This window comes from Octopus bimaculoides, chromosome 11 (assembly GCF_001194135.2).
Source record: "Octopus bimaculoides isolate UCB-OBI-ISO-001 chromosome 11, ASM119413v2, whole genome shotgun sequence".
Taxonomy (NCBI): Eukaryota; Metazoa; Mollusca; class Cephalopoda; order Octopoda; family Octopodidae; genus Octopus; species Octopus bimaculoides.
In genome coordinates this window covers 56,144,041-56,159,220 of record NC_068991.1, presented here as the reverse complement: position 1 = coordinate 56,159,220, position 15,180 = coordinate 56,144,041, and the positions used below count along the sequence as shown (strand labels likewise).

The 15,180-nt window shown below is 39.3% G+C and overlaps 1 protein-coding gene across 1 annotated transcript in view; it reads right to left on the bottom strand.

Annotated features, from left to right (window-relative positions):
• LOC128249119 (chymotrypsin-like protease CTRL-1) overlaps positions 1 to 14,237 on the bottom strand; it is a 15,859-nt gene extending 1,622 nt beyond the window's left edge. Inside the window, exons 1-7 of the mRNA XM_052971991.1 lie at positions 14,074 to 14,237; positions 12,330 to 12,415; positions 11,788 to 11,950; positions 10,757 to 10,770; positions 9,628 to 9,794; positions 7,948 to 8,116; positions 3,064 to 3,197 (exon numbers count right to left, since the gene is read on the bottom strand). Coding sequence (XP_052827951.1) covers positions 3,064 to 3,197; positions 7,948 to 8,116; positions 9,628 to 9,794; positions 10,757 to 10,770; positions 11,788 to 11,950; positions 12,330 to 12,415; positions 14,074 to 14,237 — 897 coding nt within the window. The remainder of the gene's footprint in view (positions 1 to 3,063; positions 3,198 to 7,947; positions 8,117 to 9,627; positions 9,795 to 10,756; positions 10,771 to 11,787; positions 11,951 to 12,329; positions 12,416 to 14,073) is intronic.
• Positions 14,238 to 15,180: the final 943 nt, after the last annotated feature.

The following is a 15,180-nucleotide window of genomic DNA, read 5'->3' as shown; positions in this document are numbered from 1 at the left end:
AGAGAGAGAGAGAGAGAGAGAGAGAGAGACAGACAGACAGACAGACAGACAGAAACCGCACACATATGCACATACGATTATACAAACTCTCAAACACGCAAGCACGGCGAAGAGTTATTGAGGAGAGAAGGTTACTTTGCGCAATACAGTTCTCGACATATTTCACAAAAGATGGTATGTTTATGGTTGGAATGCCTTTTGATCACTGCCGTTGGAGCGACAAGGAAATTCTTTCAACATAGATAAAATAGAGTTTTCTCTATTTTATTATATGAGAGAATATTTTTGTTAGTCATATACAAAGAGGGGAAAATAGAATGTGTTTCATTATTTCAGTGCGCGCGAGTGTGTGTGTGTGTGTGTGTGTGTGTGTGTGTGTGTGTGTGTAAGAGGGGGCGTATGAGTATGTGTCCTTGTGTAAGGGTATGGGTGTGATTGTATGCACGAATGTATGTGTTGTTTGTGTCATGTGAGGAGTGCTTACACGTGTATGTGTGTGTGTGTGTGTGTGTGTAATGTTACGTTCTTTGAATATAAAATATTTGGTATATAAAAAGTTTTGTCAATATTAACAGTATACAACACTGAAGCGACATCAGCTCCAATATCAAATATGAAAAGACAGACAGCAATTTTTTCCTTTTTCTTTTTTTACTTTTTATAAATAGAAATGAAAAGAGAGGAAGTGAAGAGAGGGGGAGAGAAAAAGAAGTTATGATGGGAAAAGACGAATTGGAAGGAAAATAAAATGATAATAATTAAATAATCAGTGTTGATTGAAGACAAAGAAAGAAATTATTTAACAGACATGATTTCACGAATTTGGTAGGGGTGGATGGAAATGTAGTCGATGAAATCAGTGTTTCTTGACTGGGTACATACAAAATAGCTTTTATAAAGATGGAGGGAGAGGAAAATACGAACAAGACGTGTTGGGTGAGCGTGGGTGGGTGAATGGGGATGTGTTTGCAAACTGCGATAGAAAGAATTAAAAAAAATAAAAGGTAAAGAGATAGCTTATTAATGAGAGAGAGAGAGAGAGAGAGAGAGAGAGAGATGAAATGAGAAAGAGAGCGAAATATATATAATAAAATGGATAAACTAATTACAAGTATATATTATTATTATGATATAAATAAGCTCGATTTGCAATAATGTTATTTTGGATTCAGTTTCACTGCATAGAACCTCGAGTAAATACGTGTCTTTTACAGACGTCCAATGCCTTGTGAGTGAATTTGGTAGACGGAAACTGTGAGGAAACCCGTTGTGTATATATGTATATCCCCCCCCCCACACACACACATATATATATATATATATATATATATATATATATATATATATATATATATAGTGTGTGTATGTATATGTATGTGTCTGTGTTTGTTCCCACTACCAGCACTTGGTCGGTGTTGGTTTCTTTACGCCCCCATAACTTGCGGGTTTTGCAAAAGAGACCGATAGAATAAGTATCAGACTTCATATAAGTACTGGGGGAGATTTTTTCGACTAAATCTTTCAAGGCAGTGCCCCATGGCCGCAGTCCAATGACTGAAACAAGGACCATTAATATCAGATACGTGGTGGTGTTCGTGATGAGAGTAGCTTTACGTTAAGGTGTTCACACAAAGTGTGACGTCAAGAGTTTGTATGTTTGACGAAATAAACACACATAATAATTAGCTGCGCCCTGTGTCGTGTCATAATTTACATGGTATTAGAAGAGGGATTGAACAATCGCCGGAATGGACCAGATAAGAAACCTGAATGGATCAGATAAGAAGCCCGAATGAGCTTAATCTCGAAAGCAATGTAACCTAGAACTGGAAACGGTGGATACAAAGGTTTGAACTTTACCTTACGGCTAGCGGAATCGCAACTAAATCACAGAATGTGAAGTATGTTATTTTACTACATGTGGCGGGAGATGTTGCAGTTCAAGTGTATATAACTCTTTTGAGTGGAGTGAGGAAGTGAATAGCAAGAATTATGACAAAGTGAAGCAAAAGTTTCATCAGGAATACTGTGAACCTCTGACGATTGAGAGACAATTTTCATACGATCTCAGAAACTAGGTGAGTCAATTGATCAATATGTGACGGATTTAAAGAATAAATCTACAACTTGTGAGTTTGGGACATTGAATGATGGGTTCATTAAAGACAGAACTGTGTGTGGAATTATTAGTGACAACCCCAGAATGCGGTTATGGAGAAAAGGACGATCTTGATTTGGAAGAAAAAAAACTGTACAGAAATCAGCGCACAATAATTGAAAGTTCTTAATGATGAGCAGTCAACCATATCGAAAGAAACCAATGCCATGATTGTCAATAGGGTCCAAGATGAAAATATGAACCTCAAGGTATAACAATAGAATACCCTCTGTGTAGACAGTGTGGTTACAAACATGCTAAAGACAAGTGTCCATCTGCTGGAAAAGTTTGCGACAAATGCAGTGGTAAACATCATTTTGCCAGCATGTGTAAAACTAGAACACCATCTAGGCATGACAGACAAGACACTAGAGAGAAAGAAGAGAAAAATGTTCACACTGTTGACAATTCTGAAGAAACTGAAAAATTCGAAGAATTATTCATTGGACATATGACCACCGATGAAGATGATGAAGACTGGTATGAGATTCTATTAATCAACAAGAAACCAGCGAAAGTCAAACAAGATACAGAACTTAAACCTTGTGTGTATATTGACTACAATAATACCTCTTGCAATGTTTGTAAAGAAGGACAATGTAATAAGAGTGACTTTACGTTAAGATGTGCACACAAAGTGCACCGTCACGAGTTTGTATGTCTGACGAAATAAACACACATAGTAATGGCTGCGCCCTGTGTCGTGTCATAATTTACAGTGTTGATCAATCTTCTTTGCTGATTTATATTTCAATGCCAATGTGTAAAGGGAAACTTATAATGTAAGAGAGAGAGAGAGAGAGAATGTAGAGGGAAGAGGAAGAGGAGAGTAAAGCAGTAACGGTTGTGGATGGAAAATGTCGAAATAGGCATTAAAAAAGGAAAGAAACAAACGAAAAATATACCCGACATGGACCAGCATGGCCATCACCAACACATATATGGCTTTTATGCACATAAGCACTCCATTTGTGTTGACATTCAAGGAAACCTGTAATTCGAACTTGCACTTTATTCAGTACGTTTGGATTTCCTCTGCCTGTTAAATGAAGAAAAGATTTATTTGAGAAATATTATATCACTTGTTAATGCAGTGAGCTGGCAGAATCGTTAGCACGCCGAGCAAAAATGCTTAGCAGCATTTGTCCGTCTCTGTGTTCTGGATTCAAATTCTGCAGAAGCGATAAAATAAGTAGCAGTTGAACACCGGGGTCAATGTAATCGACTTACTTCTCCTCGAAATTGCTGGCGTTGTACTAAAATTTGAAACCAATAGTTTGTCCCATGTTGAGGCAGCGAGCTGACAGAGCCGTTAACACACCAGACAAAATTCTTAGCACCATTTCGTCCGTCTTTACGTTCTGAGTTCAAATTCCGCCGAGGTCGACTTTGCCTTTCATTCTGTCAGGGTCGACAAAATAAGTAACAGTTGAATCCTGGGGGTTGATGTTATAGACTTACCCCCTCCCTGAAATCGCGGGCGTTGTGCCAAAATTTAAAATCATTATTTTGTCAAGTGTTGCTTGTTGTTCAGCTCCAGGTTAGTCAGACATATCAAAAAAAATACACAAGCTGTCACCATCCCATATTTTCTTTTTTTGTAAGAAATACCTTGCATTTACATACTTAAACCTTTCGCTCGCAATGGCGCATAGTCTATCGTTGACTTTCCTACACTGTTCTCGCCTCTAGGCTATCAGGCCGCTCCTTCACTATAGACGGGGTCACCATATGTTTCTCTGAGGGCATGCCTTCATTTCCCAGGCTTTTGGTTTTGAATTATCATAGCTGATTCTGTAACTTCCCTTTTTTCTAGGTAGGAGTGTTGGCTCTAAGCAAACCCATTTTCACCTCTGAGAAGAGGTGGTCTGTATTAACGTGGCCGCTTTCCTTTGACATATCCAGTATGGGAGATCCTATCAGGAACTTGCACTCTGCTAGTTTAACTCTGTGGGTTATTGAGGCGCACGAGCCGCTACACCACATCACAACAAGGACTAGACCCTGTGGTGGGTCCTAGATTTTAGTCCTCATTAGCCATTATATCGGATACTAAGGCGTGATTTCAGGAATATATAGTTACTATTTCAGTCAGTTCTCTATGCTGCCTCTTGTTTAAATTGTGTACAAAAGGCCTGCATATTTTGTGGATCGAATTCAGTCTCAGTACTTCATTTGATTTTAGCAACTCTAAAAATATAACAGACGTAACTCAATTAGGCTACAAAGCATTTTGTCAGTAACCCAACAATTCTGCCAACTCACCACCTCTCTTCTCTTATTTATCCTTTGACAACAACAACAATAATGATGATTTCGTTTATATGATACAAAGGCGATAAAGGGAGAATTACAAGGACAAATTACAAAAAAAGTGGCAGTAGGGGCACACAGTATCGATTATGATTTAAAAAATAGACAAGGAAAGTAAAAGTATATAAAAGAAGAGATGCTCAGTAGTGGGGAGGCAACCACTAAAAGTTAATTAAAAAAAACTTTGCAAATAAAGGAATATGCAAATAAAGGGAATATGCAAATAAAGGAATATGCCGATGTTCACTCTGCGCATACTGAGCGTAAGTCCTGTCACTCTCACCTTTCAGCAAATTAACTTAAGGGCAGCAACTCATTTCCCGATGATGGCTTCGTTGAATAGGGAACCGTCTCTCTTCAATCTTTTTATCTTTACTGTGGAATCTCTTTCACCATGGTAACCAGACAGAGGTAAAATGGTTGTTCTTTTAGACCGAAAGAAAGAGGTGGAGCAATCGTTTCCAGGGACTGGGTTGATAATCGGTTCCGTCCTTCACTTAACGATATTTGTTCAACATAACTCCGTAACTCACCAATGTTGGGACACAGACCCATTGCGTGTAAAACTGTAATGTCTCCCAGTACGCCTTTCTGACTGGCCCAGCTGATGACTTTACCAACCCTGTTGAATTTCTTCCGAACCGTCAATATGTCCTTAATAGCACTGCCAAGTTAGTGATTACTGGAAATTGTGCATAATCCTCAACGTGAAGGTGCTCCGAAATAGGCTGTTCAGATGGTCTCCATCGACTCTCTGTAACATCCTTAGAACACCGTCGCACTTACCCACCACTAACCCTCAATAGATTACTTGTAGTTGTTTGCATGTGCAGCGACATACACCCCGGAGTGGGATGAGATGGCCCCGACCAACGAGTTCACCATGTCCTTCACGAATGCTGCCATATCCGACGGTCGGCCCTAACATTCCAGCAGGCAAAGTAATACTCCTGCCTGCAACCTAAAAATCCATCTTGCAAATTCGACGAATGCCCCACTGAGAGAGCAAATGCGGCGGAAAGCGCGGACGCCGTAACCGTAGTTGTCATTTATTGTGAGATGTAGAGTTCACGTTCGAAGTTTCAGAGCGAATACAAGTTCACATGGGGTCCCTGGTTACATGCCTACACACTTTGCGATAGTGTGGTTCATAGCAGCTCATGTTACAGTCGATTTTCGACTATTGCAGAGGATTCGCTGACCAAGTCACTGCCGATTATCGGTCAGACGTAGCCCGGGTTTGAAGCGGGTGATATACATGCTAGTTAACCCATAGCAGTGGCACTAACAGGTGCTACGACTCTGGGTCAGAGTAGACGTAGGAAAAATAGTGGCTAAGAGGTGGCTCCACACTCCTCCAAACCCTGGAACTCCCGTACCAAGGCCCCACTACCGGATGCACTTTAAAGTCTTACCTAGGACACGATCTATAGATTGCAAAGTTTGACGTCCGTCCGTCTACATTGCTCAACTAAAATTTGTTTCCATTATGCAAAAAAATTGCTGTTCCAGGTTTAAGGTTGTTGAACATGTAATAGTCAAACATCCGAGGAAGACTATAATATATAATACAAGAGATAGCAACAGGTCTCACAGCGTTAACTAAACACATTCATTTTAAGAAACACTTGATTGCACAAATTAATTAATTAATCAATTTCCATGTAAGCATACATACATATTCACACTGGTTACTTATCATAAATATCTATAATACTATCTACCATGTGTTATTTCCCCCTAAACTATGACATTTTTCTCCACTCATCGCCTCCAAGAAATTTTAACAAATTCGTGTCAGTCGTTGTATGCGAGAGTCTCTCCCTCTCTCCCCCTTTCACTTTCTCTCTCTCTCTCTCACACACACACACACATACACACTTGTGTGTGTGTGTGATGGCGAGCTGACAAAAAATATTTAGTGCGTTGTCCCCTCCATATTTCAGGGCGATACAGTAGGTTGTGTCCGTCATGGTGGTTTGCTTGTCATAAGAAGCAACAGAACAGATGTTACAGTATAACAACATAGAAATAGCAAAACTGTTTTTTTACCTTCATCCACAGAACATCTTACCCAGGATGCCTTTCAATGTCAATTCCTATCTCCTTCATTCCTCTTCTTTCTTGACCACGTGACCATGTCTTCAACTTCAGTGTTTATTTTTCCTTTCAACTCCAACCTTGTTACTTTCCCGTTTGACGGAATTCTTTCTCAATCCTCGCGATATTGTTGTTGTTGTTAGCGACGGTGGTGATGGTGGTGTTCTGAAGCCCCCATTCCCATACTCTATATTCTGATGTTTAATTAGGAATCCTGTGGAGTGCACTCCACTGTCCAGTTTGTACTTGTATATCACTTGTTGTTGTTGTTGTTGTTTTTATCGTTGTCCCAGCTCAACCTTGATCGAGAAGTCATATGGCACATAGGCTGTCGCTCGAACGACGTAGCCCGACCCAGAGATCTCTATTTTTAATCATAGCAAATCACATATTCTAGCAAGGGATTCTAACAAAGGATCACCATACTGCTCATCCCGCCATGCAATGCAGTTATATAAAACTGCAGTGCGACAGCCAAGACATGTTGTACTCGCTCCAGTATCCGTTGTATTGTTGTACGCTTCTTGTTGCAATTGGTGTTGCTTAAACACAAGTCGGCAGCTGGTCCAAAGATCTATGATCAAAAGCATTCCAATTGTGACCATCCATGTTTATTTTATTTTATTTATTTATTTTTTCAAACACTGAAACACATTATCTTTTCTTTAAGAGAGTAGAGTGAGACTGGGGTAAGATTTGACTTTTCTGAAGTCTGCGCGTGTATGAACATGAGTGTATGAGTTGTGGGCGAAGTTTTGAAGAAAAAAACCAAATGTTTTGTAGGAGAGTATTGTAGTTCGCTTGAAGCATTGTGTATTGTTTGTAAAGAATAAAAAGTTTTGAATGGTACAACAATGCACTATAATACAAAAAATGGACTATAGACCTGTTGTAATTTAGTTATCCACAGTCCGATGATATTTCCGAATAAAATTCCTTCTTCAGATATTCTTAGATGAGTCGCTGCTATAATCGGTTTTCCAACGGCTTTGGCTCAGTCCCACTGCGTGGCACCTTGGGCAAGTGTCTTCTACTACAGCTCGGGCCGATCAAAGCCTTGTGAGTGGATTTGGTAGATGGAAACTGAAAAACATCCGTCGCGTGTGTGTATGTGTGAGTGTTTGTCCCCCACCACTGCTTGACAACCGGTGTTGGTGTGTTTACATCTCCGTAAATTAGCGTTTCAGCAAAAGAGGCTGATAAGTAGCATGCTTTCGAAAACAAGTAAGTACTGGGGTCGATTCATTCGATTAAAATTTCTTAAGACGGTGCCCCAGCATGGCCGCAGTCTAATGACTGAAACAAGTAAAAGATAAAAGATAGAATCATCTATGATCTTTGGTAAAAAGTAACAACAGGGACTGGAAAACACTCACCTCGTGTATCGCCCCATCCAGTGACCCAGCATTCATCTCGACCAGTGAACCGATTCGTTTTAGAAGGTAGGCAAACAGTTTTAATGTATTCAGACAGTTGAATTGGTGCTGAAAGTTCCATAAGCGCTATATCGTTCGGATAACTTCCTCCATGAACGTAGAAAGGATACTGGGGTGATATAAGAATTGAATTTTAATCGATTTTGAAAACAAAAGTTATTTTTAGGATGAAGGAAATGAGGACAAGTCAAGTTATTATGGAATCAGTGATCGACGAATCGATTAAAAATTGGTTACACAAATCCTTTGTCTTGTAAAAGGTTGATAGTTGCAATAGAGACATTAGTCTCTCTCTATCACCTTTCAACAAAATTATATATTAAGAAACAGTAGAACAATTAACAACATAATAAAAATAAGTTTTATTTTTGGTGATGTTTCGTTTTACAAATCCTGTGTCATTCAGCCTGGTAGTCGCTGGTAACTTGTAATCAGCACTGGAAGGTTAAAAGCTTCGTTGAGGCATCTGAGAGGAGCAAGTTGTTGTTAGATCGAAGGTATCGCGCTAAGAGGGTTAGAAAACGAAAGAAGCGCTTTAAGTACTGGTTTTACTACGCATGCGCAATCGAGGGGCTTCCGGGAAGGCAAGGCCCTTGCGCATGCGTAGATTGTACTTCCTTAATGGCGGCCATAATTTCGCGCCATTACAGTCTAAAATGTGAGCCCTGAGCGAAAGTTATAAATTAGCGTCAACCAACAATTGAAAGGGTCAGCTGGATTGACCGAATCGATGGAAATACAATTGAATTATATCCTGGAAATCGTTTCGATATTTCGTCTACGACCTACTAGTGGTCCTTATATCTTTTATGTTTTACTTGTTTCAGCCATTAGACGCGGAAGAGTTTTAATCGAATGAATCGACCCCAGTTTTTAATTTTTCAAGGCTAATATTTATGTTATCGATCTCTTTGGCCGGACCGCTAGTCTAAGTAGACGTAAACACACCAACACCGGTTTTCAAGCAGAGGTGGGGGACAAACACAGACACAAAGACACACCCACACACACACACACACACACACACTTAGATATACATACACACACACGCACACAAAGACACATGCATACTTACACACGCATGCACGCGCGCACGCACACACATACACTATATATAGATATGCGATGGGTTTCTTTCACTTTCCGTTTACCAAATCTGCTCACAAGGTTTTGGTCGGCCCGAGATTAAAGTAGAAGATACTTGCCTAAGGTGCCATGCAGTGTGACTGAACCTGGAACCATGTGACTGCGAAGCAAAAATTTTGTAGGCAATACTTCAAATGGTAAAATTATTTCTTGAAATGAATCGGAGACAACATGAAAAAGCGTGTCTCGAAGAAACGAAGGGAATACTTGGACCAACGAACGACAAACACTACGTGGCCTGCCGACTTATTATTATAATCATCCTACCATCTTAAAAACGGATATATTTGTACAGGATAAAGAAGTCCTGGGCATAGTATGATAGGAAAGAAGACGAGACGGTCACACTTTTAATGGCGGCTGAAGAATACTGGCTTGGCTGACTGGAACGCGGAAATATGCAAGTGGATAAAATCCGAAAGCGACAAAGATATATTTAATGAATTGAAATATGAATGGAAAAATATGATTTACCACTACAATTTTCGAAACTTTTCTGAATCTTACACTGAATGCATCTTTATAAAGTTCTGTAATACCAAGAGCAATCTGAAGTTGGTAGGGATTTTGCCTGAAAAGAAAAGAAATTCGTAAAATATACAAAAGTGTCGGTACACGGTACAAGAGAGACATTAATAATACTCAAACTGGAAAAACGAAAAGCCAACACGTTCTGAATTTGAGCACGCACACACACGCACGTGCACACACACACACACACACGCACGCACGCGCACACACACACACACACACACATACACACACACACACATATACACACATTCTGTAACCACTTTCTCATTCAGTTCACGATATCACACGTGTAGGAACATGAATTCTTGTCTACAGAAAATATATAAAATCTGGTGTTTATTTTCTAACACACACGCACAACTTTATATATATATATATATTACTTGCGGGCATGCTGGAGCACCACCTTTAGTCGAGCAAATCGACCCCAGGACTTATTCTTTGTAAGCCTAGTACTTATTTTATCCCCCTTTATTCCCGAACCGCTAAGTTACGTAAACACACCAACATCAGTTGTCAAGCGATGATGGGTGGGGACAAACGCAAACATACACACACACACACACATACACACAAATATATATATATAACAGGCTTCTTTCAGTTTCCGTCTACCAAATCCACTCACAAAGCTTTGATCGGCCCGAGGCTATAGTAGAAAACACTTGTCCAAGGTGCCACGCAGTGGGACTGAACCCGGTACACACACACACACACACACACACACACACACACATTAATTAATGTCCGGGTTCAAATTCTACCAATCAACAAACATACATACATACATACATACAAAAATACCCTATTATTGATGTTGAAATTCCAATGAAGGAACCTTGAATCTAGGTTAGAAACCGGTTCTTTCTCTATTGGCAAGAAATTTTGAAATAAAGTGAATAATGACATTCACTCACTCACACAGGATAATATTCTGTGAGAAAAATGAAATGGCAAGCACGGATCGTGTAAAGGATTTCATAAAATGTTAACATAAAAGCAATAAGGAAGAATTTTGTCTGTATCCTACGACGCTCACTCTTTTACTGGTTAAATAGGTTAGACAAACAGAACGATGGGTTGCTGCCATGGAGTTTAGATAAACGAATAGATCGAAATAAAATGTTTAATCTAAGCTGGCCTTTAAAAACATAATCCATTCAAACGATAAAATGCTAAAGGTCTCGCGATAGGTGCTAACACCATGCCAGGAGCTATCCTAGCGCACAACCACCACCACCATTGCAAGTCACCGAATCATTAAAAGCAACATCCACTGATGTGGAACAACTTTTTAGACTTGTAGTGAAAACAGATAACTCTAGTTGCTAATAACGACGATCCAGTTACTTGTATAAAACAACACTTGGATATTCTTTTATATATATAGATATCACGCTATCCAATCATAGTTTATCGTTTGTTTTTCACTTGGTTCAGTCATTAGACTGTGGCCATGCTAGGGTGCGACCTTGGGGAAATTTAGTCAAACGAATCGACCCCAGTACTTATTTTTATAAGCTTGGTCCTCAATCTGTTGGTCTCTTTTGATGAATCGCTAAGTTACAGTGACGTAAACACATCAACACCGGTTGTCAAGCAGTAGTGGGACGAAAACACACACAACACATATACACACATACGGTAACCCCTCACCCCACCCCCACACACATACACACGCTTGCGCGCGCACACACTGGCGAACATATGTATGCATGTATGTATGTCTGTATGTATGTATGTATGTATGTATGTATGTATGTATGTATGTGACGAGCTTCTTTCAGCTCCTGTCTACGAAATCCACTCACAAGGCTTTGGTCCGGCTCGAGGCTATAGTAGAAGACATTTGTCTAAGGTGCCATGCAGTGAGACTGAACCCGGGACCATGTTGTTGGGAAGCAAACTTCTTACCACACAGCCACGACTGTTTATTAACAGACTTCATTTTTCAGTCATTTCAGATCTTTCCCATGGACAAATCTTTTCACTGTAGGTGCAGGAATGGCTGTGTGATTAAGAAGCACGTTTTGCAACCGTGTAGTTTTGGGTCAGTCCCATTGTACGGCACTAATTAGCAGTTATAATGTAAAAACCTACCCAAATACGCAATGAGCCGCTGTTATGATCCATTCTTTGTTGATAAGAGTTCCTCCACAAATATGTTTCCCATCTTTTAATACAGACACTGACCATGGCCATTCGCCTGGAAGAGCTTCTTGTCCTCCAACAACCAAAGATCTAGCAACCACACCACATTGTGCTGAAAATATATTATTATAGGAATGGAAATATTGATTTCAAATTTTGGCACAAGGCCAACTGTATTGAGGGAGGGGCTAAGTCGATTACGTCGACTCCAGTGTGCAACTGGTACTTATTTTAACAACCCCCAAAGATTGAAAGGCAAAGTCAACCTCGGCGGAATCTGAACTCAGAACATAAAGAAGGACGAAATGCCGCTAAGCATTTTGCCCGGCGTGCTAGTATCTGCCAGCGTCCCGCTCTATACGAACGGAAATATTGATAACTTGTGAATTGTTTTAAAGAGAAATATTTGTGAAAACTAGAAATACATATCGTTATAGTTACAGGTTACACAGGAATATCTGTTATCATTTGAATTTTTTTTTTTTTTTTACTGGGACCACAAAATTCCATCCTGAAATAAGGGATAATGGTAGTTAGTGAGTATGAACATTCAACATTCAAAGTACGATTAGATATACTGTAAAAGAAAAAAACATGTTTAATTTTTGTAGTTCTGTACAGTCATTGTTAACATGTTCGTGTGCACTTGAATTTAGAAAGACAATACACTGTACAAACTATCTCGAGGTGAGTTGATTTATTTATGTCCCCGCAACATAGTGTTTCAGCAATAGACCGATAAAATAAGTACCAGACTTAAAAAGACGTAAGTATTGGGGTCGATCTGTTCGACCAAAACTCTTCAAGGTGGTGCCCCAACAATGCCTCAGTTCAATGACTGAAACAAGTAAAAGTTGAAAGATAACTACAGTTGTATTGTGGTTGCATTACATATGTAAAGTAGATACAAACGAGATTTGAGTTTCGGGTCTCGTTTCAAAGATTTGTATTCTATTCAGGAATGTTGAGGTATGTTTCCAGTTTTTATTGCTTTAATCTACAGGAAAGTTGTGTTTCCAAGGTCATTGTAAAACTTCCGAAACGGGTGAGTTTGGAACGGTTAATTCTGTTCTTGAGCAGTTGCAAGTTGATTGCTCAATGGGGAAAGAAACATGGACAGAAAGGAATTTCCAAAGGGATGGCATTTTAGGAAGAAAAGACTGGTGGCAGTGTTTAGTGCGAGCAACATGGGACAGGATATGAGTGACGAGGAAAGGAGAGAGAGGGGGTAGAAGGGAGAGGGTGAGAGAGAGAGAGTTGGAAGGGTTGGACTGAGCTGAGTATAGATGGCATGAAACTAATTAACTCCAAGGAGCACTGGCCCTTATAGTAGCGATAGAAAACTCAGAAAGAGGAGACAATGCTTCTGTGGACCAGAAGTTAGAGTATGTTGTGAGCGATTTCATATCAGTCACTCTGGGCTTACTTAGGATGCGGTCTTGAACGTCTGTATACTGTCAGTAGGCCGTCCCACTAAGGAATTATTTTCTGGTCCTAGAGAAGACGGCAAGCTAGTCTCTGTGATGCAGTTTTTGCTAAACTGGGAATGTTCATTCACCAGAAGAGATCCCGGATAATAGGGGATAATAATAGGAAAGTACCGAAAATTCAATCAGATATAATAATGACTACAATAAGCCAGTGATCCTAATATCGGTTGGAGAAAGTATATAATTGGCTGTAAAGATAAGATCCTTGTTTTAAGTCTATCCAGGAGTGTTGAGTTGTGTTCTTGAGTTAGACTCTCCTTGCATAAGTTTTCATGAGTAATATTTTAAATCTTTGGTGATTCCGAGATCGAATCGCGTTATCAATACCAATTTGCTTCTAATTCTTACCATAAACGATTTGAATGTTCTCGGGTGGGGAAGCCATGAGCATCGCAATTTCAATTTGGCACCCAGAGAGGGAAATATATACCGTATGTACTCGTGAGTGAATTGCACTAGTGTATAAGTCGCACCCCTAATTTAATGTTAACTTTTGGTACAAAATGTTTTACCCTTCATAGTTTTAGCTTCATTCATGTATATAATCCCACCCCAGATTTTCATTTAAAATCAAGTATAAAATAACGAGTAGATGCGGCTAATAAAAAAGAATATTGACATTTGGTAAGATCGAGGTTTCAAATTCTTAAGTGCACATTTTCACCGATTTATACTTACCTGGTCTCTCTGTTCTGCCAAATGTATCATTTCCTGAATTCAACGATGTCGTATTGAAGATACATACTTTCCAGGCGTCGGAGAAAACTGTACCGTTTTTGCAATGGAAGTAACCAAAAAATCTTCCTCGATAGCATATACCAAATTGATTCTTATTATACGGGTGAGTGAAGTAAGAATAACGACAATTAGAACAAGGCGACTGTAAAAAACATTCACTGGAGACGGCATTGAAAAGCTGTTTATCGTTTGTAGAATTCACGTTGAAATGTAACTGAAAGAAACTTATAAAAGACAGCAACCTTGCAGAGAAGTGCATAATGTCAGTTTTGCCTTGCTTGTCTTTATATATATATATATATATATATATAAGTATGTGTGTGTGTGTGTATCAATTTGTTTGGTATTTGTGTCTACGGTTAGATGTACACAAAAATAGCCCATGTAATGTAAACTACATTTTGTGATTATAATACTTTAATGTATGAGCGTGCGTGTGTGTATCTATGTGTGTGTAAACATAAATCTATCTATACATACACATGCATAATATACTTATATTCATACATATGCACTTGTATACACACACACTTGTATGCAAAGCATCTGATAAGTATATATGCTCTCTCCCTTTCTTTCTACCCCTTTCTCTCTCTCTCTCTCTCTCTCTCTCTCTCTCTCTCTCTTGCTTTCTATATTTTTACCTTTCTCTTCTTCACAACCTCCCTAAAAACTCCCTAAGTTTTCCACACAATAAACATCTGACTGAAAACTTGAATTATCAGTTTTAACCAAACTATGTTCCATTGTTGAAGCTGTTTCACATACAATACACCTTCACAAAAAATAGCGTGTGCTATTATGTGCATGAGTATATGCGTGCGTGCTTGTGCATGTGTGTGTGTGTGTGTGTGTGTGTGAGAGAGAGAGAGAGAGAGAGAGAGAGAGAGAGAGAGCGAGAGAGAGAGAGTGAGTGAGGACTGTGTGCGTTAGTGCCTTAAAGCATGTCTGTCTCTGTGAACAGATTGTCACGCCTGCATGATATGTGTAATGTGTTTGTGTGCGTGCGTATGTATGTATGTATGTATGCATATAGTGATATTGTGCACAACAAAAGCAGTTGACTACATGCACATAAACACATATCCATGTGTACACCATATATATATATATA